The 27,999-nt window shown below is 51.6% G+C and overlaps 11 protein-coding genes and 1 non-coding gene across 12 annotated transcripts; 6 read left to right on the top strand and 6 right to left on the bottom strand.

Annotated features, from left to right (window-relative positions):
* Positions 1 to 17: 17 nt before the first annotated feature.
* Positions 18 to 1,310, bottom strand: LSC2 (succinate--CoA ligase (GDP-forming) subunit beta; the record flags this gene model as incomplete). Its single annotated transcript, XM_076684338.1, has 1 exon — positions 18 to 1,310. The coding sequence occupies one exon, from the start codon at positions 1,308 to 1,310 to the stop codon at positions 18 to 20; it is 1,293 nt and encodes a 430-aa protein (XP_076541546.1).
* Positions 1,311 to 4,000: 2,690 nt separating this feature from the next.
* Positions 4,001 to 4,741, top strand: YIP1 (transporter YIP1; the record flags this gene model as incomplete). Its single annotated transcript, XM_076684337.1, has 1 exon — positions 4,001 to 4,741. One exon carries the CDS (start codon positions 4,001 to 4,003, stop codon positions 4,739 to 4,741), a length of 741 nt encoding a protein of 246 aa, XP_076541545.1.
* Positions 4,742 to 4,953: 212 nt separating this feature from the next.
* Positions 4,954 to 6,705, top strand: MSM1 (methionine--tRNA ligase MSM1; the record flags this gene model as incomplete). The annotated part of the gene is made up of 1 exon (XM_076684336.1): positions 4,954 to 6,705. One exon carries the CDS (start codon positions 4,954 to 4,956, stop codon positions 6,703 to 6,705), a length of 1,752 nt encoding a protein of 583 aa, XP_076541544.1.
* An 838-nt stretch (positions 6,706 to 7,543) lies between these two features.
* POL31 (DNA-directed DNA polymerase delta subunit POL31) lies at positions 7,544 to 9,010 on the bottom strand (the record flags this gene model as incomplete). Its single annotated transcript, XM_076684335.1, has 1 exon — positions 7,544 to 9,010. One exon carries the CDS (start codon positions 9,008 to 9,010, stop codon positions 7,544 to 7,546), a length of 1,467 nt encoding a protein of 488 aa, XP_076541543.1.
* A 544-nt stretch (positions 9,011 to 9,554) lies between these two features.
* Positions 9,555 to 13,198, bottom strand: PSD2 (phosphatidylserine decarboxylase 2; the record flags this gene model as incomplete). Its single annotated transcript, XM_076684334.1, has 4 exons — positions 9,555 to 12,710; positions 12,760 to 12,918; positions 12,978 to 13,022; positions 13,112 to 13,198. 4 exons carry the CDS (start codon positions 13,196 to 13,198, stop codon positions 9,555 to 9,557), a joined length of 3,447 nt encoding a protein of 1,148 aa, XP_076541542.1.
* A 540-nt stretch (positions 13,199 to 13,738) lies between these two features.
* TRVA0_014S02740 lies at positions 13,739 to 14,455 on the top strand. Its single transcript, XR_013062081.1, has one exon. It is a non-coding gene; the product is annotated as an uncharacterized misc_RNA (transcript).
* A 469-nt stretch (positions 14,456 to 14,924) lies between these two features.
* BCS1 (bifunctional AAA family ATPase chaperone/translocase BCS1) lies at positions 14,925 to 16,202 on the bottom strand (the record flags this gene model as incomplete). The annotated part of the gene is made up of 1 exon (XM_076684333.1): positions 14,925 to 16,202. The coding sequence occupies one exon, from the start codon at positions 16,200 to 16,202 to the stop codon at positions 14,925 to 14,927; it is 1,278 nt and encodes a 425-aa protein (XP_076541541.1).
* Positions 16,203 to 16,960: 758 nt separating this feature from the next.
* Positions 16,961 to 20,542, top strand: UBP2 (ubiquitin-specific protease UBP2; the record flags this gene model as incomplete). The annotated part of the gene is made up of 2 exons (XM_076684332.1): positions 16,961 to 18,971; positions 19,023 to 20,542. 2 exons carry the CDS (start codon positions 16,961 to 16,963, stop codon positions 20,540 to 20,542), a joined length of 3,531 nt encoding a protein of 1,176 aa, XP_076541540.1.
* Positions 20,543 to 21,034: 492 nt separating this feature from the next.
* Positions 21,035 to 22,015, bottom strand: VPS74 (Vps74p; the record flags this gene model as incomplete). The annotated part of the gene is made up of 1 exon (XM_076684331.1): positions 21,035 to 22,015. One exon carries the CDS (start codon positions 22,013 to 22,015, stop codon positions 21,035 to 21,037), a length of 981 nt encoding a protein of 326 aa, XP_076541539.1.
* Positions 22,016 to 22,631: 616 nt separating this feature from the next.
* Positions 22,632 to 23,669, bottom strand: TRVA0_014S02652 (uncharacterized protein; the record flags this gene model as incomplete). The annotated part of the gene is made up of 1 exon (XM_076684330.1): positions 22,632 to 23,669. The coding sequence occupies one exon, from the start codon at positions 23,667 to 23,669 to the stop codon at positions 22,632 to 22,634; it is 1,038 nt and encodes a 345-aa protein (XP_076541538.1).
* Positions 23,670 to 23,953: 284 nt separating this feature from the next.
* On the top strand, positions 23,954 to 26,413 carry CHL1 (DNA helicase; the record flags this gene model as incomplete). The annotated part of the gene is made up of 1 exon (XM_076684329.1): positions 23,954 to 26,413. The coding sequence occupies one exon, from the start codon at positions 23,954 to 23,956 to the stop codon at positions 26,411 to 26,413; it is 2,460 nt and encodes an 819-aa protein (XP_076541537.1).
* Positions 26,414 to 27,139: 726 nt separating this feature from the next.
* Positions 27,140 to 27,832, top strand: TRVA0_014S02608 (cell wall mannoprotein 1 family protein; the record flags this gene model as incomplete). Its single annotated transcript, XM_076684328.1, has 1 exon — positions 27,140 to 27,832. The coding sequence occupies one exon, from the start codon at positions 27,140 to 27,142 to the stop codon at positions 27,830 to 27,832; it is 693 nt and encodes a 230-aa protein (XP_076541536.1).
* Positions 27,833 to 27,999: the final 167 nt, after the last annotated feature.

Below are 27,999 nucleotides of genomic sequence, written 5' to 3'. Positions count from 1 at the left end.
AAAACTCATGAGGATGTTTATAGGGGCAGCTCGAAGGAGACGTTGACGTCGATGGCACGGGCCTGCTTGACGATGTTGGAGAGCTGGCAGACCTTCTGGGCGGCGTCCTCGAGGTCGGTGATGGAGAAGATCTTCAGGCCGGAGTCGTTGATGAGCTTGTTGGCCTCATCCATCTTGGTGCCCTGGAGTCGGACCACGAGTGGGATGTTGATGTTCATCTTCTGGGTGACGGCAATGAGACCCTTGGCGATGTTGTCGCATCGCACGATACCACCAAAGATGTTGATGAAGATGGCGGTCACGTTGGTGTCGGAGGTGATGAGCTCGAGCGCCTTTTCAATGGCGGTCGCAGTGGCACCACCACCACAGTCGAGGAAGTTGGCTGGCTCACCGCCGTGCAGCTTGATGATATCCATGGTGGCCATAGCGAGACCGGCACCGTTGACGAGGCAGCCAATGTTACCGTCGAGCTTGATGTAGTTGAGGTTGTACTTGGCGGCCTCGATCTCGCCTGGGTCCTCCTGGGACAGATCTCGCCACGACCACACCTCCTCCTGTCGGAACTGAGCGTTATCGTCGAAGCCAAGCTTGGCATCCATGGCGAGAACCTTGTTGTCAACGGTCTCGGAAAGCGGGTTGATCTCGATCTGGGTCGCATCACGCTCGATGAAGCACTTGTAGAGCTTCTGGATGGTGTCAGCGGCCTGGGGAGTGGCCTTGGCGCTGAAGCCGAGCACACCAGCGATCTCCTTGGCGAGCTCTGGCGAGACGCCCTTGTTGATGTCGACTGGGAACTTGAAGATCTGGTCTGGGGTCTCCTTGGCGACACCCTCAATGTCCATACCGCCCTGTGGAGAGGCGACAATGATTGGGCCCTGCACGGATCGGTCCATGAGGATGGCGATGTAAGCCTCCCGTCGCACGAACTCTCGCTCGACAACGTACACGGCGGTTACCTCCTTACCGGCTGGGCCAGTCTGCTTGGTGAAGAGCTTGTGGCCCAGCATCTGCTCGGCGTACATCCGGGCCTCGTATGGTGACGAGATGAGCTTGACACCGCCCTTGAGGCCCGAGTCGAAGACACCCTTGCCTCGGCCACCGGTCAGCGCCTGGGCCTTGATGACCATATCCTCGAGGTTGAGGTCCTTGGCGATCTTCTCGGCGCCCTCAGCGGTCGTCGCGGCATCACCCTTTGGCACGGCGACGCCGTACTGCTTCAGCAGGTTCGCCGACCGGTACTCGTGGAGCGACAGGAATCGCTTCTGGGCGGGCTTAGCCCGGGCAATGGATCGAATTGAAGATCTAAGCATTTTTCACCGGTGTTCTGTGAATGGGAAAACAATAAAAAATTGACTCCTCCGTGGGTTTTGGTGGTGTTCGGAACGTTCAGGCTCCTTCTGGACACTTTTTCTCTTCTGCGCACACTCTGGTGAGGAGAAGAGCTCGCAGGAGGAGGGGGGGGCTGCTGCTGCTGCGGGTGGTGCAGGTGTGGTTGGGTACGCGTAGGACCGCGGCCGATGGAATGTCGGTTAAGTTAATTTTTCGGGTCCGAAGTTAACCTGATTCATGTGCGGCTTGTTAATGCGGCTCGGCCCTTCTCTCTGGCCCTCCCCTGCCCACCGAGCCCCGGGGAACGCTGTAACTGAGCGGCTCAATTAGCTATCGCCGTCGCCATCGCCATCATCGCCATCATTCTAACAACTTCTTTGAGGTCTCTTTCTTTTTTGTTTATTACTTTTCGGCGTCTTTCATCGGACTGCGATTCATACGCCGGTAGGTTCCGTTGTTGGGCGACGGTGACCCTGCGTTGAGAGGGAAGAGCTCCGAGTGAGGCCCATCGGAAAAAAAAAGCCTCGGGAAAACATCACCGCAGATTTCCCTGAATACGAATCCTCGTCTCCTCTGCTTAACAACTTGAAAATACCCCCAAATATTGCCTTTTTTTTTCCCCCCAAATTTTTCAACAGATACCCACGATATACCCCTCGTCTGGATCTCCGCGACATAATGATCAATAGAGGGGCTAATATGCCGGGATGAGATAACGCGCTGAGGGGTTCGGGGGAAAAACCGGACACCCGCATGGCGCCCTGACTCGCATCGCGGTATAACCCGCGCACCGCCCGAATAACGGAGCAGTCTGCCGCATGAAGTGCGGCTCGCTAACCTCGAATGTATATAGTTCTGGAGTTTATGGGGGGCTCAGCCCCCCAAACCCCCCGTAGCGACGCTCCGCGTCGGTTATTCGTATTACCTTGGTGCTCAATAGAGCAACTATAGGAGTCAATTGACGGTTAAGCGGCCATTACCTGAGAGGTCACTTTAGGAAAGTCTTCCAGCATATATACCATATCGTAGCTACTACCGGCATATTAATAGAGTACAATGAATGGGTAGTAAGTTGATACACAGTTTCTGTTAGAGAATTGTCGTACTGGTACAATTGAAGCCAAGTGATCATTAATTCCGATATGACGTTGTTGCGCCTCTACAATAACCCAATGGCACAAGATCAATTTACTTCCCAAGGGATAATCATTATTGGTAATTTTTATCCGGCCATAACTGTCAGGGTTGATAAAAAGCGCCTCAGCTACTTGAACTTATCGAGAACCAAACGAAGACCTCACCTCCATTGACACAGTCAGTATTTTGTTAATTGTTCAATCATTGTTATTCTTCAGTAGTACTACTTCACCGTCAAACCCTCACCGGTCCTAAAAAACATACCAATAAATCATAGCCAAATTGTCGACCCCCAAAAAAAACCGCCGATAAAACCACATTAAATTACAAAATCAGCAGAAAAGCTTATATTTACCGTAGTACAGTAATCAAAATGCCTTCTATATAGCTCTCAATTGAATATCCAAGTTGTCCATAGAGAAAGTTTCACCGTCCCTTCAGAGTTACCGGTGCCATATAACCATCAACACCCACAAATTCTGCAATTCAACAACCTATAGCAGTGACAACCGAATAATTAAGAGAATAGAAATCAAAATATTTTGTAAGCAATTATAGTACAAGGTAGATTAAGCGTGATAATTTTGGTGTAACCCGAATGATCCACAAAATTCGCCGAATTAAACATCAAAGTTACCGGCTAAATCGCCATGTTTGATTGATTGCATATGATAAATTTTGACGACAACCACGAAATATAGTGATAAGTACCCTCCAAATATCAGTTCAAACTATACTGTAAAAAAGTTGCTCGTAGCTTAATAATCAAGCTATAGAGGTACCGGAATATGAATATGAAAGAGGTGGATAAACTAGCGGCACAGTTTGCAGTGTCCGTGAGCGAAACGAATAGCCTGATTTCAACATGGATGGGTGACGATATCAGCGACAGTGAAGATAACAGCCCCAAAACACATGATCAAACTGAGCAGAAAGATAAATATGGACTCAAGCCATTAAGTTCCAAAGCTGGACTCGGATCAAAAGGCAAAGTCCTCGAAACGAGTCTAAATAATTCAAACTCGGCCCGAGCGCTGCAAATTATCCAAAAGCGCATGGAGCAGCGAAGAAGGGCAGAAAGAGGCGAGGAGTCCACTCCACTCCCCAAGCGCAAACCATCGACCAAGCATGCCACCACCAATGACGATGATGACGAAGAAGAAAGTAAATCGGAAATCGTGTCGAAACGAAAAGCACCATCCTCCTTCCTCGACGCATACAAGGCATCCAAAAAGAAGAAAAAGAACAAGAACTAACCACCACCACCACCACTATAAGAGCATAGCACACCAATTGAAAAAGCATGTCGCTGAATCAACCGATGAAAGTGATATTATGTAAGCCACTACCGGAAAATTACGTAAACGGGACCGCACCTGTGTATCCCAAAGACCCCCCCAATGTCGTTCGACACGACACGGCAATTTCAACGCACCACAGAGCCAGGTGTCAACGAAAGAAAAAAAATTAGCAGCCTGGTGTCACGGAAAGAAAAAAAATTAAAAAAAAGATACAGTAAAGACTTAGAGAAGCCATGTCGTATTACACGCCAGACTATGCGGCGGGAGCCACACCACAAAACCTGCAATTCATTCCGTCCAACTACGCCACGGCACAGTCCGGAGGATCGGGCACCATGGGTAGTGCCAGCGGATCATACATGTACGGATCGGAGTCGGGCGGCCAGGAAAGGCTGTCGACAGGCATTCTGGCAGCATTCGGCACGAGCGGGTACCCTGGCGAGCCGCCTCTTCTCGAAGAGCTCGGGGTTAATTTTGGACACATTCAGCAGAAGACCATGACGGTGCTGAACCCGTTTAGATCGATTGACCAACACATCATGGACGACTCCGACCTGGCGGGGCCCATTCTGTTCTGCCTGCTTTTCGCGACCTTCCTGCTTCTTTCGGGCAAGGTGCATTTTGGATACATTTACGGCGTGGCGCTCATGGGCACTCTGTCGCTCTACGCCATATTGAATCTCATGGCCATGAAATCAATAGACATGCTGCGTACGGCGAGTGTGTTGGGATATTGCCTGCTGCCGCTCGTCGCGACGAGCGCAATTGGCGTGGTTGTCCCACTTGACAACGCGCTGGGGTACTTCTTTTCGGCCTTTGTCATCTTTTGGTGCACCTACTCCTCCTCGGCCATCTTCGTGTCCTACCTGCAATTGTCCCAGATGCGAGTGCTTGTCGCATACCCTCTGGCGCTCTTCTACGGCATCTTTTCCATCATGACACTCTTCGTTGAGAAGCAGCTCAGCGGCAAGTAACGACCCTCTCAAGCCGCCATTGGACCCTCAATGCTGGTGCGGCTCGGCAACGGCACGGCTTTAACATCCCAACCGACGCGCGGTCCACAACAACAAAAATTCAAAAATCTGAAATTTCATTTGGCAGAGAGACCAATATTACCTAGAGCCCTCCATAGCTTTGAATTAATTTATACGGATCGTCCACTAGAATCTCGGCGACTGTATTGAGAATGCTGGCCGCCAGACAATGTGTATGTCGGCGCGCCGCTGGCAGCCTGAGGTACCTGCTAGGAATAAGACAGGCTAGCTCGTTTGTGCCCAGTACTGAGCAGCTCGAGGAGAAGAAGAAGACTCTCGAGTCCAAGCCATTCTACACCACTACACCAATCTTCTATGTCAACGCAGCACCACATGTCGGCCATTTACACTCCATGGTTCTGGCCGACGTGCTGAAGCGATGGCATAGTTTCGCCGACGGCACGCGTCCGGGGTACATGACTACTGGAACCGACGAGCACGGCCTCAAAGTACTCCAGGCGGCCCAGAAAGCGGGAATTCCACCCCAGGAATACGTAGATCTGGCCGCTGGGGCTTTCAAAGCGCTCGCGGACCAGTCCAAAGTCAGCTACGATAGATTTATTAGAACCACTGAACAGGAGAACAAAGTCGCGTCCCAGGCGCTGTGGGAAATCCTCAATGAGAAAGGATACATTTACAAGGGTACCCACAGTGGCTGGTACTGCATTTCCGACGAGACTTTCTACCCGGAGAACCAGGTCACTGAGAAGCAATTGGCCAATGGAGACAAAGTCATGGTTTCTAAAGAAACCGACAAACCCGTGGAGTGGATTGACGAGGAGAATTACTTCTTTGCCATGTCGCAACTCAAAAAGGAACTGCTCGAATTTTACGCTCAAAATCCGACGTTTATTCAGCCGGTGTCGCATCTCAAGAACCTCCAGCGGGAAATCGAGCTCCAGGGCCTCTCTGATCTTTCCGTGTCCAGACCAAAGAGTCGAAATACTTGGGGCGTGCCAGTCCCGGGAGACGACACCCAAATCATGTACGTCTGGTTCGACGCACTGGTGAATTACCTCACGAGCGCCGGGTTCCCTTGGAAAGACAATGCCGGCTTCCAGGGCTCCATCTGGCCCGCTGACATTCAAATCGTGGGTAAGGACATTGTGCGGTTCCACGGCCTCTATTGGCCCGCCTTTCTCCTGGCGGCTGGGATCCCTCCTCCAAAGCAGCTGGTGGTTCATTCGCATTGGATCAAAGACGGCAAGAAGATGTCCAAATCGATTGGCAACGTCGTCGATGCTTCCTACACTCTGGACATGTTTGGCCCAGACAGCGTCAAGTTCTTCCTCATGAACGACTCGTACCTTGACCATGACTCAGTGTTTGACAACAGCCGGGTCCTGGCCCGCCACAACACCGAGCTCGTTAACAAGTACGGCAACCTGGTTATGCGGGTTTGCGGCAAGGCGTTTAGCATTGAGCAGGGGCTTGCCATGTCTGGCGCAGAAGTTGAGAAGGCGTTTGATACCATGGACCTCCCCTCGATGCGTGAGCGTCATGAGTTGCTCGTCTCCGATACAAACACGCTAGTTTCTCGAATGGCCAGGCGCATGAACGCTGAGGGTGGTGCCGGGACCGCCCACGCTCTGGGCGAGGTGTGGCTGCTCATCTCCTATGCTAATCAGTTCCTCCAGGACTGTGCGCCATGGACTTTTGCCAAGCACTCTAGCGAGCAGAATGCCATTATTCGGGATGCGGCTGAAGTCGCCCGAGTGTGCAGCATTGCCCTGCAGCCATTCATTCCCGAGATTTCCGCTCGAATGCTAGACAGGCTTTCGGTTGATCCTTCTAAGCGCTCGGTTGAGTTTGCCCAGTATGGTGCGGATACTACTTACGGTAAGAACGCCAATCGAAAGGGCGACTACCCTGTCCAGGTTATCGAAAGCGATGACCGTGTGTAAATATTTAATGCTTGTATATATCTAACTTGAATTCTTTAATTCCCATTAATTCTTCAATTCAACTTGACCTATTTAACTGGTACAAGTTGTGTTCTTTAAATTCGTATTGAATTCTTCCACCAGCTTGAATTAATCACAATTTGAACTCTTCAACTACAATGAATCTTCAATTACAACCCCCCCTGTGTGAAGCTGTGCGCGATGGTTGTGCTAGCAGTCACTTAATAAGGGTTCCAGTTGAGATTTGTAGAACTCCTATTCATATGTTTCGTTATGTAGAATGATTAAAGTACTTAAGATAATAGTGTCGCTTAAAGGATTGAAGGTTGATTCAGGAGTGTGGTAGTCGTAGTAGTTGACGTCCTTACTTAGAAATACCAATAAATAGTAGTAAATCCAAGACGAAGCGTGATTCTTAACACTGGTTGGCTATGGCTCTCCTTTTATAATTGAAATTGCGAGCCTAACAAGGATCAGTGCCATGATCAGTGTTATGTGAATCCTGTTGCGGAAGGTGCTTGCTGTTAATAGGTTAAGTCGAGAGGAGAGGCGTCCATGGGTCCACTTTGTAATAATTATTCGTTGATAGAAACGGTTGAGGTCGTCATGCTCCCTGTTGATGAGTCTGGAGTGGCCCAGACTCACCACACATGGGGCTCCGCTCAGCGGAGATCTGGTTAACAGGGGGTTTGGGGGCAGAGCCCCCAGCTACGGGAGCTCGAGGGCTGGCCCTCGAATACTCTCCATACTAGTGTAATTAGGGGGAGCAGTCCCCCAAACCCCCCCCTGGGGCTCCGCTGCGCGGAAGATTTACAAATGAATTTTTCGCATACTCTAGTTAAATAGCGCCAATGGAGACGTTCTTGACCTCCAAAGTGTCCATGTCCACAAGCACAACCTCGCCCGTGGTGACAAACCGCGGGATCGAAACATATCTAATTACAACATCCTTGCCATTGGAGTCCTTCGACTGGACGAGCCTCGTGCAAAACGACGGCTGATTACCAGCAAAGTATATATGCGGTGTTTTCTCCATGATGTACGGATCAATGTCCTCGTTATACGGATATGAGCTGAGAGTATCTGGGCACGTCGGAGCGCTGTGGCGCCATCGCATCGTCAGGTCCATTAGCTTCAGGCGGTCATTGTAGTCCCCGTACTTGTACATGTCGTCAATTACCTGCCCACTCGTGCCAAACACATGCACCCCGTTAACCTCGAACCACGCAGGGTTCGTGAGACGCGACAGCACATTCGACCCAACAGCCTGTTTGGCTGACTTCATCAGCAGAGCCGCATGCAAGGGCTGTTCAGGCATTGAGACCGACGAAGGATCGTTCTTACCAGGCAGAATTGTCACCGGAACGCTTCCCAGAACTTCACTCAGAAAATCATCAAAAGCTCTCGTTGCGTCTGGGTTGTATGTGTCCTTCTTTTTACCGAATTTACGCTGCTCGGAGCTACTATTGTCAATAGCCTTCATTACCCCCTCACTAAGGAAGAGATCCTTCCGCTGGTTTATGCTGTCGCCTGCAATTACAACGCTGACAATCTCGCTCTCAATGGATGCCTGGTCCTCTTCTCCGCCTAATTCACCGCACAAGAACTCCGAAAGCATCTCCAGCCTCCGGGGGTCTTCACTCTTGTCTCCAGCCATGATACCGGATACAAATGCAAGATACCTTCTCCGCTGAGCCGGCTCCAATTGCGGCTGTAACGGAGCCTGAGGCGCATATTCGGGGAACTTGATGTCTACAACTTCAAACTTGGAGCTCAAGTTCTCGGTCCCGAGCACAGCAACGACACAGCCGGTGACGAGAGTCTGCTGTGACCGCACAAAGTCTCCGGTAAGCTCGATGCGACCCGATTCGTCTTCCAGGAGCACCTGGTCCGTGTCCATATTGAAGTACTTTTCAGGCTGGGGCTCGGGGGCCCCGTACTGGCTCCGGGTCACTTCTTTGAGGATATCTGGCTTGAACTGCATCTCTTTGTACACGGTACCCAGGATCCATACGAGCTTACCCTGTCGCACGTCCAGGACCTTGTCAACTCTCTCGACGGTCAGATCCTTGCCGACCTTCATGCCGTCCCATGCTCTACTGGCCTGCTCGGCGACAATCGACCGCAGTTGGCGGAGTCGCGCGAAGTAGATGTTGCAGTACTGCTGGTTATAGTTCCGCTTGGAGAAAGGTATTATGAACTTGTCGTTGAATCCGCTGGACACGGAGGGATCTCGGCTGAGAGTGCGATATTCTCCTGTCGGCTCGCGCAACAGGCCATTTGAGCTTCCGTCCGATGCTGACATTGCGGATCTCTCTATTGGATTAGGTGAAAAATGCTGATATACAACGCGTCGACCGCGTCGTAAATTAATGGTTTGACGCGCGGCTGTAATGTGTTAATTTTGTTGAATTTATATCATTATTTCATTCAAATATATTCTGCGCGCGGTCTAATGGAATTGAACTGCTTGAAACTACGAGTTTAATCGTCAATTGGGCCACAAATTACAGCTATGGTGGACATTCGGATAACAACTTGTGGTGCTGACAATGCTTCTACAATTTTAAGGGATATTGGGCAATGTAGGGTACTTGAAATACACTCTAATCGACAATTGGGTCGCAATCGGGTACATATACTGATTTTCATTGCAAGTTCAGAACACACTCCATTACTTTAAGGGGGGCTTGCAGAACCTCCGCGAAGCGGAGCCACGGGAGCTCGAGGGCTGGCCCTCGAATACACCACATTACTCCCTGGTACAGTAATACTAGGTAGTGTAGTAGGGGAAGATAAACGTTAAATCGACAATTGAGTAGCATTAGAAGATGATAATATAAAAAGGATTAGGTAAGATACATTTCGCCAGTGCCACCGCCAACGATCTCCCGCATAGCCCGCTCTTTCTCTTCCTGGCTAACAAGATTCGGATCCTTAATATCATGGCGCTCCCATTCTGGGTGATCTGGATGGTGGCCAATAGACATGCCCACTCTGACGAGCGTCTCGACCGCCGCGTCGGAGTTTTCAGTGAGATCCTCGTCGAACTTGATGCGACCGGGTTCGAAGAGAATTACTAGCGTGCTACCGCCAAATTGGAAGTACCCCAGCTCGTCCATACGGTTCAGTCGATCCCCCTTTTTGGCAGTGATAACAGTGCTGCCAACCATCATGGCTCCGACGCAAACAATCATGACAGTGCCAAAATGCTCGGTCTCCATAGGGACCAGCACTCTAACGTTCTCGCCATACACATCGAGAGCGGACCTGATTGCCATCGGGTTGACCGTGTAGTACTCGCCCTGAATAGTCTTTGGCTCGCCCACTACACCGTCGACAGGAGTATGGAACCGATGGTAGTCCTGTGGCGCGAGGCGGAAAATGGCCAGCGAGCCCTCCTCGAACTTGTCAACCATGTCGGGATATGCGTCGCCAAATAGCCTGGCAATACTGAACTCACGGCCCTTGATCCAGATCTGCTGGGCCTTGGAAACCGACTTGAACATAGTAGTGCGACAATCTGCCGCGGAGACGGCAATCTTAGGGTTGTGTGGCGCGTCGCACTTTCGGGCGTCAGGCTTCAACTTGCGGTAGAAGAACTCATTAAACGTCTTAAAGTTCTCTATTGCCTCCAGCACTTCGTCCATATTAAGATTGTGGAACTTGATAAACGGCCGAATGCTCTGCACCGATGCCGGGTTATCATATTTTCTGCCCTGCTTAATACTCAGCGTGCGCAGCATAGCCCGCACTCGCCTTGTCTCCATTCGCGAGCTTCGCATGCCTTTGTAAAGTAGCCGAATACCCAGTCGCACATAGACGCTCATCTTCTCTTCCATGACGTAGCCAGTCATACGGTCCTGGACAAGAATATTGGCTGAGTTTGCTCCGAGCTTGTAGTTGCCGTACGAAACCTTGGAGACTATCTTTGAGTACCATCGCTTTCGAGCTTGGTCCGAGGACACGTACCGATCCATAATAAGCGCGTCTACCTTTGCCCAGTTCTGGTCCGCACAGATGGCAAGGTGTGTCACGATATCGATTTCAGTGCGCTTGCCGAGACGCGGTTGGTTGCACCCGGGGCAGCTTGAAATTTGGATAACGCGCTCAAGGAACTTGCCGTTATCTTCTGCATCTGAAAAAGCGTCTAGGCTAAAGTTTGACGCGAAACTGGCCTTTGATAGCGGCAGCGATGAGGCTAGTTCACCGGTACCAGTACTGCCAATCGATGGAGAGCGAGAGGCTACAGAGATGGGTGCCACCGGCACGGGCACGGAGGATGGTCCAATAGCCGGCTGATTCGATCCACCATTGCCAGCATCTGAGGAGAGAGCCATCTCCTGGTCCTCGTCGAATGCAGAAATAGAATCAGTATCGGTTGTTGCGAGACTTTCACGACGGCGCCGCTCCTCAATACTATCTTTGATGATCTGATCTTCAAGACAAATGACAACTTCGTCAATAGTGAGCTCCTCCGTCAATGGACGGTTGAATCTCTCGAAGTAGCCTTCCTTCGTCTTGCGCGACAGAGTGGAGCCCAGCGAATCCAGCATTGTCGTCAGTTCGAGATAGCTCAGCGCCCCAGTGTCATCAATGTCATAGGTTCGCATGAGCCCTCGCCAGAAGTGCTGCCGCAACGCAGCATAGGGAAGGAATCGGCCCCGTATATAAATCTGCGGACTGCACTTGTCCTCGTACTTCGTGCTCCTCAGCTTGAGCGGAAGAATAAACGTCTTATGCTGTCTAGCCTCTTCATCTTGTGGCTTAAACGCCGATGCCAGAGTTTCTGCGGCGTTTGGATCAAGCAGATTGCGGATTCTTCCGTCAGTTTTATTGTTCGTCGGCTCGTCGACAGAGGAGGAAGAGCCAGATCCTTCGGTGTATGCTGGCGTCGCGATTGGGTTAGTGTTTGGGGCACTAGCACTGGCTTCAGGCGTCTGGGCTCGAGATGAGCGGAAAGACCGGAACGAACTGATTCTGGGGATGCCCCGTCGCTTTTTCGGCGTCTCCTCTGGCTCGAGTGGGTAGGACGTCAGCGACTCTGGCTCATACAAGCCTGTCTCCAGGTCGGGCCTTGGCGAGTTTTTGATGAGCTCTTGGATATTCAATTCGACATCCGCGACGAAGTCGTTCAAGGTGATGCGGTCTTTGTCCATGACGGTGAAATTGATCGAGAAATTCTGCTCGTGACGCCGCACGGGGAAGAGGAGTTTCTCGTTGAACACCGGGTTCAGCGTATGGCGCCTCCAAGCAGTGCGGAAAGTTTTCTTGCCAAATGACACGACGACAAACGGGTCCATATCAAAGCCCATTCTAGTCATGTTTCGCTCGGGAGGGAGGTCGGTGGCCTTGATGATGTCGAGGAAAGTGACACCCACGACAGAAGAGGCGGCGGTGAATTCGAAGTGCCGAGCCTTGCGAGTCTTTCGCTTGTCCCCCCTCTGGGGCACCGCCTGTTGGTACAGCGCAGGAGGTTGTTGTTTAGACGGTGGAAGAGGTGACCCGGGGATGACTTGGATGGCCGGAGCTGGAACGGGAACCTTTGCTTCCCCCTCTTTCTGCTCCAGTTCCATGTCGGGGAACGGGCTACCCTCGAGCTCGTCCAATTCCAATTCGTCGTCTGACTCGTCTTCATAGGGGCTCTCATACACATCTTCGTCTTCTCCTTCTTCCTCTCCTTCTTCTTCTTCAGACTCTATATCCTCGATCTCGTCTTCGAAGTCGAGCGAGTCTAATGTTCCGGCGACGCTCGGCTGCTTCGACGGGGGCCTGATTCGGTCGATTTCGAGGAGCAGTTCATTCCACAGCTTAGAGCTTTCGACACCGGGTTTAGTTGCTTCCAGGGCAAAAGCGACCTCGATCTGGCCGCAATTGACACTGGTGTTATATCGGATCGCATTCAGCGGGATCCAGCGCGGTTTATTAGCCGGATCATCCTTTGGCAATGCTTTGAACGCCGGGAAAATCTCGTCCAATTCAATCAGGACCTCTCCAATGTAGTTCTACTCTTGTTAATCCGGCCCAATTTTGCGACAAAAGTAATCGGCTTACCTTTCTGATCCGATCCTTGTCCCAGACCTTGATGGAAACTCCATGTTCACTATTGAACCGAGCCAACGGGACGACGAATTCCGTATTCCACTCCGGTTCCTGCGTCTTGTTCGCAGCATGCGTAGAGAACCGGTAGTGATTGCACCGTACCACGACGTACTAACCACAAATGTTAGAGAAAGCCACGTTTGCATAACCCCTGATGGGTATAAACTTACCGGGCAGTTCACGGGCATTTTGTCGGCACCCACGAGCCCTTTTGCCTATTCATCAACTCTAGTCAGCCACATCCAATGACATAACAGCAAACAGGCTCATCTCTTGAGAGATAAGCACCAGCTCGCAAACATACCTTGAGCACCGTGACCCGAAGCTGCAGGTCCCGGAGGCCCTCGACGTTAACGGCATTTCGCTTTCGTCGGCGTCCTATTAGTCTCATCTCTGTTCGATCGAGATTAATGGATCAGTGGGAAAAAATTAGACTCCCCAAAGTCGTCTGGGGTATATATATCGCGGATATAAAATAGCGGCGTAAGGAGGACTGGCCTTGGATGAGCTGCCCCGTCGTTGTGAAACAAATCTGTACCGTTTATGTGTGGAGCAGTTCTGCAGCTGGTCCCCTAATGCATCACCGACCAGCTTACAGTTGCGCTATTTGCCATTCAATTTAGCTGGCTCGCTTAGATATGAGGAGTTCAACGAACTGAATGATCTGGTGAGAATGGCAGGTCTGTTTTGTTTCCAACGGTACCGCAGGAATCATATGCTTTGCCTCGTTTCGTTCCTCCGGTCCCGGGCGAGCCGCATTCCTCCTCTTTTATGCACATGAGGGGCCGATCCGACATCGCCATTCCCACCCCAGACACCGAGCGCAAAAAATCATCACGTTCGCCGCTTAGCCACTCTCAGCCACTACGACAACCGCAATTGCTATAATCAGACCACGTTGCCAACCTTTTGGATTTGACAAGGGGCTTACCAGCAGGTTGACTCCCCGAGGAAAAGGGGGAGGGTGACAAGTGGGCGGTGTTGGATCGCCCATGGAAGCGACTTGGTTACGTAGACCATAGTGCGCGCGCACGCACGCACTGCGATCCGCCGAATGCGAATCGTTGTAGGGTAAACAAACCGACAACCACCACTTTGGAGGAGCCTGGGAGATGGCGAAATTGTACCCGCGAGCGAGCTTCAAGCGGAGGCTGAAAAGGTATGGCTTGTCGAAGAGCGTCTCGGGCAATGCGGATGCGATGATATACTTGAACTACCTGCTTTTTCTCAAACAGGTGATGCAAGCTGCAGAGGAGAAATCTCAGGGGAACCTTGTCCATGGGTATCATGTTGAACAGGCCGCTATTGAGGCATTGAAGCAGTTCAAGGGGTAACCATTATCATTATTTTGCGGTGTTACACAATTTGGGAATTCTTGATTTGGACAGTTGTGAGGAGGTTCGTTAGCGATGAATAACGCACGACAGCGACGTTGAGATAAGGATATAGTTTCTCTTCCTATATATGATTGATTGCCTGAGCCACGTGAATTGGGAACAGGGATATCGGATTATCTATTGGGTAGCGTATTATCTCATTGGGAGTGACGAATTGAGCTGAGAGGGCTGGGTGCAAAAAGACTGATGGACCATAGATCTCAGCCATTGATGGTTAATTAGCAACCTATGTACAAATGAATACACAATTACGGCAGATATATCGCATTCCTTCCTCCGCAGGGCCATTCTATGTCATTTCGACATAATCAACCACCCGAACCGACATTCTAAACCATCCGAATATGGCAAGTTAATTGATCGCTATAGTCAACACTGAGTCGACATAGTCAACTATCCGTATCGAATAGACGAATCGTTATAGTCAACCCTCCTAAATAGTAGAATCAACCACCCGAATCGCCCTCTGAATCGATATAATCAACGATGAGTATAGTCCGTAACATGTTATTAAAAACTGTGGAGAGCCCACCCATGAGTACAAATATATACATTAAACCGATATGTAACCAATTGTTTGAAGCCCCTCCGCGGAGCGGAGCTACGGGGGTTCGGGGGCTGGCCCCCGAGAAGTGAAGTCGCTGCTACAGATGTAGTCCATAACATATCGTTAAAGGGGGAAAGTCTCCCCATGAATCTATTTACATATATACACACACATCACCTAAACATATTGTCTCCCTGGTTCGTAACCGCTCGCACCTCCGGACGCAACGACTCGAGCGTCACCAGCGCCATATCAGGCTTACCCTTATTGGCAATAAATATACCTTGCAACAGAGCAGTGCTAATAGGGTGCCCAATCTCAATTGCCGTCTTGACAAAGGCCTTAGCGTACGCAGTTTCGCCTTCGTAGAACCTCAGGAACATCTCCTCCACCTGCTGTGGAGTAGCATTGTCAATTAGCACCTTGAAATCAACTCGGCCAGGTCGGATCAGCGCCGGATCCAGCTTTTCCGGGTGGTTCGTTGTCATGAAGATGATCCGCTCATCAGCTGCGGCGACACCGTCCAGAGCATTGAGCAGGCCCGAGAAGGTAACGCCAGACACATATCCCTGGTCGTCGCTCTGCTTTCGCTCGGTGAATGCCGCGTCTATATCCTCGAGCAGAAGAATGCTTCGCTCCGGCACGTGGTTCATAAGATGGTTGAGACGGTCGTCCGTAAGAGTACGTTCAGACAGATTAAGGATGCAAATGTTGTAGTCAAGGTATCCTGCCAGAGCCTGGATAATGGACGATTTGCCGCTACCAGGCGGGCCGTATAGCAGATACCCACGTCGGTAGGGAATGCCACGTTTATCGTACCACTGGCCGTTAGACAGGAAGTCCTCGACGTCCTTGGTAATGTCGTCCTTGATTGACCCTGCGAGAATGACCGACTCGATGGCCCGCTTCTTACGTGGAGAGCCAAATGGCCGCCATTCGGGACCGTAGGAGGTGAAAATAACAGTCTTGCCCTCCTGTTTCCGCAGCGCCATGATCTCAGCCTCCTTCAAAATGTTCTTCAGCACTCCACGGTCGCTGTAGAGCGTCGTGAATGTAATAGTCTCGAACGGCGAACCCTTGCCAAGGTCCATGAGCCGTCCCGACCGCTCACGGTTGATCTGGAGGAATGCGCCTTGATACCGCATCCAATGCTTGCCTGGACCGGGGACAAGCGAAAAGTCCGTCGTTACACTGCCATTTTCGTGCTGCTTGTATGTGGTTTGAACGCTGAGCTGGCGGTTCCGTGGGTTGGGCCGTCTCGAGAGCCACTCGAGGACCCAGTTGTACGATTGATCTCGCGACGAAATCTCGAGATCTACAAACATCAGGCGTTTGACGAGCGTGTAGCTGCGCATGATAGCCTGTCGCGACAGAGCCAGGCCGGCTCCGAGGCCCATGAGACCAAAGCCTGCTGAGAAGTACGGGTTTGACTCCATAATCTGGGTAATCATGTTACTACTACTCGAGCTTCCTCCAGAAGAGGATTCAAGGAGTGTGGCTGGGCCATCGCCTACACTGGATGGCCCACTACTGACCGGACTGGGAACTGCTGAGTCCGACATTCCCTAGTCTATTTCGATCTATTCAATCTTATGCAGTTGGTAACGAGATTGGATTTTTCACTTCAGAGACATCCGATAGGTGTAAAATCCCAAATACCGGTACAGTAGTACCGTTTAGATATTCCCCAGGCACGTCATTTTCTAAGCGCCTTCTAATATACCTGCAAAATCTATAGAGGAAGAATTTAAAGAGCCTGCTGGTCTTCAGCTTAAACTCCCTCTACTGGATTTGAGCGTTCAATCGATAATTCGGCTTCCTTCAATGATTGATACACTTAAGTTGGATGAAATAATTACAGCGCTTTCATCTATTTCACCAGAAGTACCACAGCGACTCCCAAACGGCTAAAACGACACAACTTAGTTGCGTGCTAGCTAGCTAGTTAGTGGCATGAAGTTGACCAGCTTGGCTTCATCAATTGCCGCATGCTAACCGTTGCGCCTCCCAAAATACAGCTGTGTAGGTAAAATGACCAATTGAGCAAAAGAATTTATTGCGCAGAAGCCCAAAGCTCACCTAACCCGGTCCTATGACGACATATATATAATAATAAGGTTGGGTGATTTGTAACCGCCATATTGCCGACTATCAACACACCGCCATTCTATATACAAGGCAATAGAAGAAGTCTACAAAGGTACCGCCAATGGACAGACAAGCACTGTTTGAGTCTGTTGGTACCAAGTCAGCCACGAAGTCATGGCCACGAGTGCTGGAGGACCTTGTCCGGACATATTTTGGCGCCAATGAGGCGACAAACCTCGTCCCCGTAGTGGGCCCGTTATACCTCCAGTCGAGCGTCTCTGTTCGGGCCCTGGACGCAGTCGGAGCACTGAATCCATCGCAGGTGCCCTATACAGAGCTTTCAAGCACAGATGCGTCACAGCAGACCTACTACTTCATCATGACCGAGTCGCTGAACCACCTGGAGGTCATTGTCAGCTCGTCGCAGCCGAACGCTATGCACGAATTCGTGCCCGTGCAGGCCCCACCCCAGGCTGAGCCGGGAATTGTCGCCTATCACGTGCTCATGTCGCCGAAAACCGACACTGTCGTGCGGATTATCGTGCGCCCGCCGGAGCTGACATTCGCCGAGAGGGCCCAGTTCCAGGAGCAATCGATCCATGCGCGGTACGCCAAGGCCAAGCACCTCAAGCCCGACGCCCCGGTGCCTACTCCAGCAGCCTCATTTGCCCTTGTACATCGCATCGCCAACCAGATCTTGTCTTCTCCGGAAAGGAAAGAGATCCTGGCCAACAATTGGCAGATCCATATGAAGATATACCCGGAGTTCCTCGAGAAACGGCTCTTCTTCCTCAAGCGGTCTGATCCCGAGGCACAGATCGAGTGGTACGTTCCTCCGGACATCTACGGAGATGAAGACGACCCTAAAGCGGTTTATATCAGGCGTAAGCTGTACCGGTTGCTGCTCGAGTCGGCTGCTTTAGGGCTTAGAGCGCAGCAGAACGCCGAAAGATCGGGGCCCAATCTGTTCCATTGTAACTTTGAAAACGCAATTCCAATTCTCAAGGCAGCCCTGTTGTCTCCAGACATGTCGATGAACTCGCACAGCACGCCGCACCCGCACATTCCACTGGAAGTGTACGTGGCCTTTGCCGTTCTCGGGGCTTGTGAGTACTTCAGCGACGCAATGGTGTTTGCTTGGTATCAGAAGCAGATTGAGAGCGACCCGGGCAACATGCCGCATTATGTAGACGCGCTAAAGACCATTGCCCAGTACCGGGGCAGCGAGGAACTACAGATTGCTGTGATGGAGCAGATGTCGCTAGGGGCAATATCCCAGTCGGACGTTGAAGAAGCCTATCAAAAGCTGGGCTTCTCCTATGAAGAGCTGCCGACTCTTACCGGCGCCAGCATTATCGAGAGGTACCAGCTCAAGCTTATCGAGCAGCCTGACCACGCCAAGAGTATGCTTGAAGCGCTCAAGACGATCCAGAAGACAGCCCCCGAGGATCAGGTGCTTCAAGAATTTGTCGAGGCCGAGGATATGTCTGTTGAAGAGGCCCATGTTTACCTCCAAGTGACTCAGAACTCGGACGACGACTCAATTAACGCTATATACGAACTCAAGTGCAACGAGCTGCGAGAGGCCGGAAACTCACTGAGCAAGGCAAACACTGCGCTTCTTACTATCGGCAAAGAGCGCAGGAGTGCAGTCTTGCTAAATACATACGAGGTAATGACTGGCAAGGACGCGCTGCGTGAGCCCATTGAGTCTGCCTACTCACTTGTTGGCTGCGAAAGGGACACTGATGTGCAGAACATCATTGCTATCTACAATATCCGGGTGCAGGAGGACGGTCATGACATTCTCCAGCTCCGCCAGGCGCTTCGGGTCATTGCTCAGGATAAGAAGAGCAGCCTCCTCGCCAATTTTGTCGAGACGGGTCTGGCGACCGAGCCGTACCCGGATCAGGGCCTTAATTGGCCGGTAGGAGTGCGCAACATTGGCAACACGTGCTATCTGAACTCGCTTCTCCAGTACTACTTTACTATCACCCCGCTGCGGGAGGCGGTTCTGAGTTTTGCAACCTCTGGCCAGAAGGAGGATGTCAATGAGTTGGAAAAGCTCAAGATCGTTAAGAAAGTGGGCGGTCGAGAGGTTCCAAAGTGGGAAATTATTCGTGCCCAAGAGTGTAAGTTTTTTTTTTTTTGTGTTGGTGATGGTGGGATACTAACTAGTCTAGTTATTACGTTACTGTCAGAATTCTTCTCGGAACTGATTCATACGAGAGAGAAGTATATTAGTCCGAAGCGGGAGCTAGCGTACCTCGCGTTGGTGGCCCCTGATGCTGCCGTTGAAAACGAGCGGCAGATCATCAAACCCGCCATTGCCCAGGCAAGCGGCGAAACGGACGAGAAACAGAGAAATGACCACCACAAGAAGGACGAACAGAAAAATGAAGAAGATGCGAAGGAGGAGATGATGATTGATTTGGACGATCGAGAAAACAAGGAGAATTTGTCGCCTGAGTCGCGGAAGCGGAACCACACGAGCGACGACGACGAAGACGAAGAGAATACCGAGAATGCTGGCACTGACAAGCGAAGTTCTTCTACTGACCGCACATTAGTATTCATAGAGCAACCTAACGAGCCCAAGGAGAGCGAAGAAGAGAGTATGTCGCAGGTCAAGCGGGAAGAGACTCTTGACAATGCTCTCAAGGTCGGTAGCCAGCAGGACGTTACTGAATGCATTGAGAACGTGCTGTTCCAGCTAGAGGCGGGGTTCAAGGCAATTTCTGTTGAGAGCGATGGCGAGCAGAACGACATTGTCAAGCAGCTGTTTTACGGCAAGATCAAGCAGGTGCTCGAAAACGAGTCGGACGGGGGCAAACGCCGAGAGAAGATTGAACGGTTCAATAACATTCTAATCGACGTTGCTGGCGGCTCGCGTGACATTTACGATGCGCTCGACTCGTATTTCGGGCGGGATATCGTGCACACCGAGGGCGGTGTAACGAAGCGGACCGTCACCATCAGCGAGCTACCTCCAATCATCCAAGTACAGGTCCAGCGAGTCCAGTTCGACCGGGTTGCCGAGAGAGTGTTCAAATCGGAGGCGACTCTGCGTTTCGACCAGACAGTATACATGGATCGGTACCTAGACACGGACGATGAGACGGTCATTACGAAGCGGAACCAGCTGTGGGACTGGAAGGACGAGCTACGTACGTTGACCGAGCAGCTGGCCCGGGTTGAAAGGAAGCGCGATAATGGGTTTACCGTGAAGGATACGCTGCGATCGACGGTGGACTGGCTGCGCAAGAACAGCGAAGACGACCAGTTCAAGGTGGCCGAGTCGACGCTTACGTTTATAGAATCCGAGATCACGAAGCTGGGCGAGAAAGCGTCGGTCATGACCAAGCGCATTGATGAGCTGGCGGAGTTGATAGCCAATCAGTTCACCGACATGAAGCAGCACGGGTACCGCGTGCACAGTGTGTTTATCCACCGCGGGCAGGTTTCGTTTGGCCACTACTGGGTGTACATTAACGACGTCAAGAACGGCGTATTCCGCAAGTACAACGACGATTACGTTACCGAGGTCAACTATGATGATGTTATTACGTCGACATTCAAGGACGAAACAAATTCCTCCACCCCTTATTTATTGACATTTGTGCGCGAAGACATTTCTGACCAGCTCGTCAATGGGCTTGTTCGCGACCCTACTCCTTTGGGTGACAACAGTACCTCAAAGTAGCGATACACTTTAATTGTCGTATATAACCTTTAGTATGCCTTACGTGTCGTAAATCACGCATCATTCCTATCATTCAAAAGCAATCGTACTTGGACTACTAACCCTGTAACGAATGACGGTTACAAACTCCCAACAACGGCTACCAGAACTAGTAGCAACATTTCGTTACATCACTCTGATGAAGGCTGACAGACCCCTCCGCGAAGCTGAGCCCCAGGGGGGTTTGGGGGGACTGGTCCCCCCATGGACATTCGGTAGGCTCAATTGACTTGGGGGCCAGCCCCCAACCCCCCATAGCTCCGCTTCACGGAGGAATAGTAGCAAAATCGCGAAGCGGGGCCCTAGTCCCCCCATGTACATTCCGTAGGTTCAATTGACTTGGGGGCCAGCCCCCAAACCCCCGCGGCTCCGCTTCGCGGAGGATTGAGTATTAGTAGGTGATTTTGGACAAATTACTATAGGTCATGGGGATAATAATAATAATAAGGGGGATTAGAAGATGCCGTCGAGCTTTGTGTAGACGCTGAGCACGGCGGCCACGACTTCTACCTGTAGTTCGTTCGATTCGGTGATTTCGCTGGCAAGCTCGCTAGCAAGGTTCACTCCAAGGCCGCCTCGATCGCCCCGGGACTCAAATGGCCACTGCGAGTAGTCGTTAAGCAGCTCATCGGCCCGGTTGAACGCCTGGTCACGTGCGTCGTAGCCCAGGTTGGTTAGGACATTCTCCAGCACTGTGCCAGCGTAGGCGCCGCCAATTAGTGCCAGGGACCTCAGAAAGCGGAATGGAATGCCTTCGGGGAAGAACGGAGTCGATGGCAGCGCAATGGTGCGCGCCGTCAGCATGGTTACGACACGGCGCCGGATCTCGTCCTTGGCCGCAGAATCAGCAACAGGGTGCGTCGCCATGTCGAACAGGAAGAAGTTGCGCTTCTCGGTGCGTAGGATGCCCTTGTCGACAAGCCCCTTGGCGAGCCGCTCTCTCACCTGCTTGAGCTGGTACGATATCTTGGTCAGGTTCCACGTCTCGCCGCTGAGGTAGTCGATCCACGTGTTGACCGAGAGCGGCTCGCTCGTCTTCATCATCTTGACTGTTTCGTCGAGCAGCGCCTCGCCCGTGATATGCTCGTCTATAACCTCCACGACCCGCTCGCTCAGCGCGCGGTGTCGCCGCCCCGGGTCGCTGACCATGGCGATCTTGCCGCGCAGCGCCAGCTCCATGAGAATGCAGCCCCTCAATGCATACGATATGTTGTCGTTCCAGAACGATAGGTACCCCTGCGAGTCCTTGAGCCCCAGCAGCAGCACTTCCTCCATGAGCGTCAGCCGCGGGTTTTTTTTGGTGTCCTCCACCGTAGACCCAATGTCCTCCGGGTCATACGCTACCCGCCGCCCGTTCTCGAAGCCCGGCGACACCGGCGGCTCCTCGTTCGACGGCGTCGAGCCTCCGACTCGCCTTCTCTGCAACGTAGACATCTCCAGTGTTCCTTGAGCAACTGGTCCCGCTCCAAGTTTGATGAGGTGGGTGTTATTGGGAGGGGGGGCACCTTATTTCCACGCGGCGCCCTCCACCCTTTCTCATACTCCACGCACGTTGCTCTACTCTCCACGAACTACCACAAAGGGGACTCGAACTTTTTTTGGGACAGCAAATTGGACAACTTGGGCTTTATTCTGGGCCCCATCGTTGGCCGTAATTCATTTTGTCGTCGGTGGGTGTCGAGATGTCAGTTGAGCCGCACGCGGCTACATGCACAAGGGTGAGACATTGTCAATCAGAAAAAGGGGCTATCGCGAGCCGCACTTCATGCGGCGTGGATACAGCTCTGGAGACAACTGGGGGGACCAGTCCCCCCAAACCCCCCTGGGGCTCCGCTTCGCGATGGATTGGTGGTTGTGTGGTAAGGTCTCTCCGCGAAGCGGAGCCACGGGGGGGTTGGGGGCTGGCCCCCAAGTCAATTAAGCTCTAGAATACATCGATTGAAGCAGGTCCTCTACGAAGCAGAGCTACGGGAGCTCGAGGGCTGGCCCTCGAATACACGCGATGCATGATTAACTGGGGGGCCAGCCCCCCAGACCCCCCGGGGCTCCGCTACGCGGAGATGTTGTCTAATTTTTCGGTCCACACTGTCTGGTGGGTGGTCCAAGTGTGGAGGAGGGAAGGAGCAGGGGGCGGGTCAGATACCTTGGTCAGCAAGAAGGCGGCACTCGCTTCAGCAAAGCCGTAGACGAGCACACCGAGGAAAGGAATGCGGAGCAGCAGGTAGAAGCCAGCACCGAAGCCGAACATGATGCCTTCTCGTGCCGAGAACCAATGCTCTTTTTCGACGCGGGAGAATGGCACTCGCGAGAAGTATGGCGAAAGCAGCTCGCGCACGAGTCTGCGGCTGCCCCAGAAGGTTGATAAGAAGACCATCATCCAGTGCCGCGGGACGAATAGACCGGCACTGAATATGCAGATGGCAGCAGCCGTGCCGACCACCTCGTTGAACGAATAGAACGATACAGCGGGCAGAACCAGCTTGCCCAGAACCGGAACCCCTGAAAGGGAATACACCGCAATTGTCTGCGCAGCTCTCATGCCAGTTTTCTTGATAAACCGTAGTATACTGTCTCGCTTCCGCGGTTTGGTTACCGGAGTAGCCGTGGTGGCCTTCTCAGAATCATATCGTATCAGAGCCCTGTAGAACTCGCGGTTCGACTCCGGGTGCTTTTGCTTGTACACGCGGTCCACGAATTGCAGCGACTTCAGAAACAAGTCGTCCATTTCAGGGCGGATAAACCGCACAGCTGAGATAAGCACTGGACCTACATTGAGAACCTCGCGCCAGAACTTGAGCCGGCCTATCCATCCCTCAATGCTTGATTCGGCCCCTTCGGCATACTGGCCCGTAACATAGTACAGGACAATGAGTGTGCCTCGTGCCACAATCAGTGGAATCCAGAGGATCAGCTGGATGGCTAAGGACCACAGAATTGCCTCGCCTGCTTTGCGGTAGTACCCTGATTTGGCCAGTTCGGGGTTCTTGATGGCGCGGTAGCCTCCGACTATGGTGAGCTGGAATCCTCTCACCACAGCCAGGAGGGAAAATCCCGGCGGCGGTCTGGATATGAAAACCGGTGAAGGCATCCTATTAATCCGAGTATAAAACGTCTGTCGGTTTTGTTGAAATAACCAATACCTAGGGGCTGTATTTCCACTGTATCGCGGGTGTAAACTGATAACACGTTATCGTGTGTCCGCCAAAAGTCCAGTGAAATAAAGGAGCAGCAAGTCGCGGTGAAATAACAAACGGCGATTTCAATTTACGCGTAATATTTCAACGCGTCAACGCGTATGGCGAACGATAACGGACGGCAATGGCAAGCCGTTACTTCCACCCGTATAAACCATATGGCATCCAGCTGGAGTTTATGCAAGCGCTCTACGAGACGCTTGAGGACAAGAAAGTCGGCATCTTCGAGAGCCCGACTGGTACGGGCAAGACCCTGTCCTTGATCTGCGCCTCAATGAGCTGGCTGCGCGACTACAAGCGCAATAAACTGAAGAAGTTGATCGAGGAAATGGAAGACTCTAATGAACCATCGTGGATCCGCGAGCAGGCGCGGGAGATCAAACGGAAGGAGTTTGAGGACCAAGTGCGAGAACTCGAGCAGTCCTTGGCTGAACTACGGCAAATTGAGAAGCAAGAGGCGCTTAAGTCGGCTCACAATCATGGAGGAAACAAAAATAAGAAGTACAAAGTAACCTCATCGAAAAGCGAATTCAATGATGACGAGTTCCTTGTTGACTACGAAGAGGATGAACGGCATACGAAGAACGGTTGTAGTACATTAAAGAACGGGTTCACTCCAGAAGTTCAGACCTTACTAGATCGCCTGGCCTCGGATAATAAACGGCTATCAGGACATTTGCGGGAACTGGACGTGGATGAAGAGCTTTTCCGGCCAAAGATCTACTTTGCGTCGCGAACACACTCTCAATTATCTCAATTCATGGGCCAGCTGAAGCTTACCGAATTCCCGCCATCAATTTTGAATCTGGAAGGCGAAGATGGAGGGGAATCCGTCAAGGCTCTGTCATTAGCGTCGCGAAAGCAATTGTGCATCCACAAGAGAGTGTCCAAATACCAAAATTCCAATCACCAGTCCGACGCGTGCCATGATATGCAGAAGAAAGACAGCACACGGTGCGAGTTCCTCATGAACCACAACGAACTAGACGACAAGGTTAAAGCCACCGAGTTCAAGAACCGGGCCCTGGCGCAGATCAGAGATATCGAAGAGCTCGCCGATCTCGGGAAGAAGCTCGGCGTCTGCCCATACTACGAATCAAGAAACGCAGCTGTCCAGGCTGAGATTGTCACCCTGCCTTACCAGCTGCTGATCCAAAAATCATCGCGCAAAGCACTCGGCATCGACCTCAAAGACTCAATTGTCATTATTGACGAGGCCCACAATATCATGGACACAGTGTCCAACATTTACTCGGAAAAGGTCACCGCAGCCACTGTAAAACGGGCGCGAGAAGGACTGGAAATATACTACGACAAGTTCAGCAGGCGGTTCAGCGGGACTAATCGGGTACTCATTGCCCAGACCATCCGCGTGATACAGGGGTTAGAACAGTTCTTTGAAAACGCCGCCAAAAAGCCCTTCAAAGAGACGTCCCCGGGTACGGAAGTACCCCAGTCTAATATTCTGCAACATTCATCTACAGACACCATCAACGTGTATAAACTACAAGGCTACCTTGACAAGTCGAAGCTTGCGTTCAAAGTCGAGTCGTACCTCGAAAAGCGGGACAGGGAAAACGGCATTGACCCCCAAAAGGCGTCCAAAACCAATACAGTCCTTTCCAGTGTAGTTAACTTCCTGCTCGCAGTGACGAACCCCTCTGGCGAGGGGAAAATGTTCTACGACCGCGACGAGCACAAGCAATTGCAGCTGCAGTATCTGCTAGTCGACCCGAGCGCCCACTTCAAGGAAATTGTTGACGATGCACGTTGTGTCATTCTTGCAGGCGGTACCATGGAGCCGACGGGCGACTATCTTGACTATCTCTTCCCGTATCTATCCCCTGCGCAGATCCGGCTGTTCAGCTGCGGGCACGTTATACCCCACGAGAATCTGAGCGTGTCAATCTTGTGCCAGGGCCCCGCAAAACAGGAGTTCAAGTTCACGTTCGCCAACAGGAACTCTCCCGCGCAGATGGCCGAGCTCGGGAGGGCTCTGATAACTATTGCCTCGCAAACCCCGAAAGGAATGGTCGTCTTCTTCCCGAGCTATTCGTTCCTCGATCAATTAACCAACTTCTGGAAGAAGGGCTCGACATGGGCCAAAATCGACCAGAAGAAGAAAATATTCATGGAATCTAAAAACACCAATCCCTCTGTCGAGTCGATCCTCGCAGCGTACAGCATGCAGATTTCAACGCACAACGGTGCCGCTCTGTTTTCGGTGGTCGGGGGGAAAATGTCTGAAGGCATAAACTTTTCAGACGACTTGGCACGTTCAGTGATCATGGTGGGTCTGCCTTTCCCCAACCTCATGTCTGCCGAGCTAATTGCGAAGCGGCAGTACATTGAGTCCAAGGTACTCGAGCGGGGTGGCACACCAGCGCAGGCCCTTGCAGCTACCAAGGATTTTTACGAAAACATATGTTTACGGGCGGTGAACCAGAGCATCGGCCGGGCAATCCGCCATGCCAATGACTACTCTACGATTGTTCTTGTTGATTCGCGCTACGCTACATCGGCTATTCAAGCTAAACTCCCCCGCTGGATTAGAGACCACATCGACCCCTCCACGAAAGGTACCGTTCCTGAGTACGTTGCGCAATCCAAGACGTTCTTCCAAAAAATGAAAATTTAGTGCTCGGGGTGCTCTAGAATTCTCGTTTACGTATACCCCCTGTGCAGTAGTACACACAGCACAGTGTAGTACTCCATTATGGGGGGCTGCATAAGTACTGCATGCCTGTAACGGATGCATGATAGGCGGTCGGAGTGCATGATAATCAATACGGCATCGGGCCTACGCGTATTACATCCGTCCGTCACCCCTTACTTTCATATGATTGCCGATGACAGGTCTCGACATACGCTTCGAGATGAGTACTATCACTCTTCAGGGCGAAATGACAGTCGCAGATAACTCTCAAGTACCATAATACGCTACCAATCAGTTGTTTAGATTTATTATCGGTTATTTAGAACTTGTTACAATCAATTGGAGAATCCATAGCAGCCGCGATTATGCATCTCCGCAATGGTCGTCGTGCATATACGGGTATACCGTCTACTGTGTTCACTTCCATATGAAAATCGCCTTTCGGCAATTACTATACATGTAGTTGAATTGTGGGGGCGATCTTCGACATAGCCTCTGTACATTGAACTTGGTAGTACCAATGGTAGTACCAATGGTAGTAAGAATAGACGGTAGAAGAGGGGTAATGCGTGGTGCCTCCTGGAACAGAGATAGCTTCAATCGCTTGTAACAGTATGCTCGAGGAAATATAAATTGGATTCCAATTCTCCAGGTCTCCAGTTCTTCATCTGCAGCAGATTGAATCAATTGACTAAGATATAAAAAAAGATGCTCTCCAAGTTGTCCTCCATCTCCTTGGCTCTTGCCGTCCTCACTGCCTACGCCTGCGACCTCTCTTCCGGTGGTCAGACTGTCCAGACCGACTTCGAGGCCGTCATCTCCTCCAACCAGCTGCTGCTCACTGATATCAATAGCTGGCAAACGTCTTCCGGTCTTTTGGGCGCTCTGCCAATTGCCACGCAAGCTAACAAGGTACTCCAGAATGTCAAGCAGGTTAACACCGACCTCTCTGCCTTGAGTCCTACCGATTGCGATGTTGCGACAATCATCAGCCAGCTCACTGACTCGGCTCCATCCATCACTGCTACCCTCCAGGCCATCACTAACCGGGCAGCCGACTTCAGCACCGCTGGCGCTACCTCGGTCGTCGTTAGCCAGCTCAACGATCTTGCTTCGGCTACTATGGCTCTCATTGGTACTACCTACCAGAAGGTCCCATGCCAGTCCGTCGGTCAAGCCTTCGATGCTCTTAATGACATTATTGCAGCCTTTGCTTCAGCCCAGAAGGCTTATGACCAGACCGTCACTTCTGCTCCAGCCCAGCCAAGCACCTGCGGCGCCACTTCTGCTGCTGGCACCACTGCTCCAGCCACTACCTTGGCTACTACCGCTGCTCCACCAGCTGCAACCACCACTGCTGCCCCACCAGTCTGCGTACGAAAGGTGAAGCGATCCGACTAAATGGATTAGTACCCTACGCGGCCCTTAATAATTGATTTCTCATTCGTTCGACACCTAGTGTATTATATATTGACTAATTGACTAACATTTTTTATTCTTCAGCTGAACGCACTTTTCAATAAAGCATTTGAGGGCCACCCCTTGGGGTCATAAGCTCTCAACTGGTT

This window comes from Trichomonascus vanleenenianus (genome assembly GCF_965637985.1).
Source record: "Trichomonascus vanleenenianus strain CLIB 3782 genome assembly, contig: TRVA0_014S, whole genome shotgun sequence".
NCBI lineage: Eukaryota > Fungi > Ascomycota > Dipodascomycetes > Dipodascales > Trichomonascaceae > Blastobotrys > Blastobotrys vanleenenianus.
Note: the sequence above shows the minus strand (reverse complement) of the source record. Positions and strands in the feature narration are given on the sequence as shown.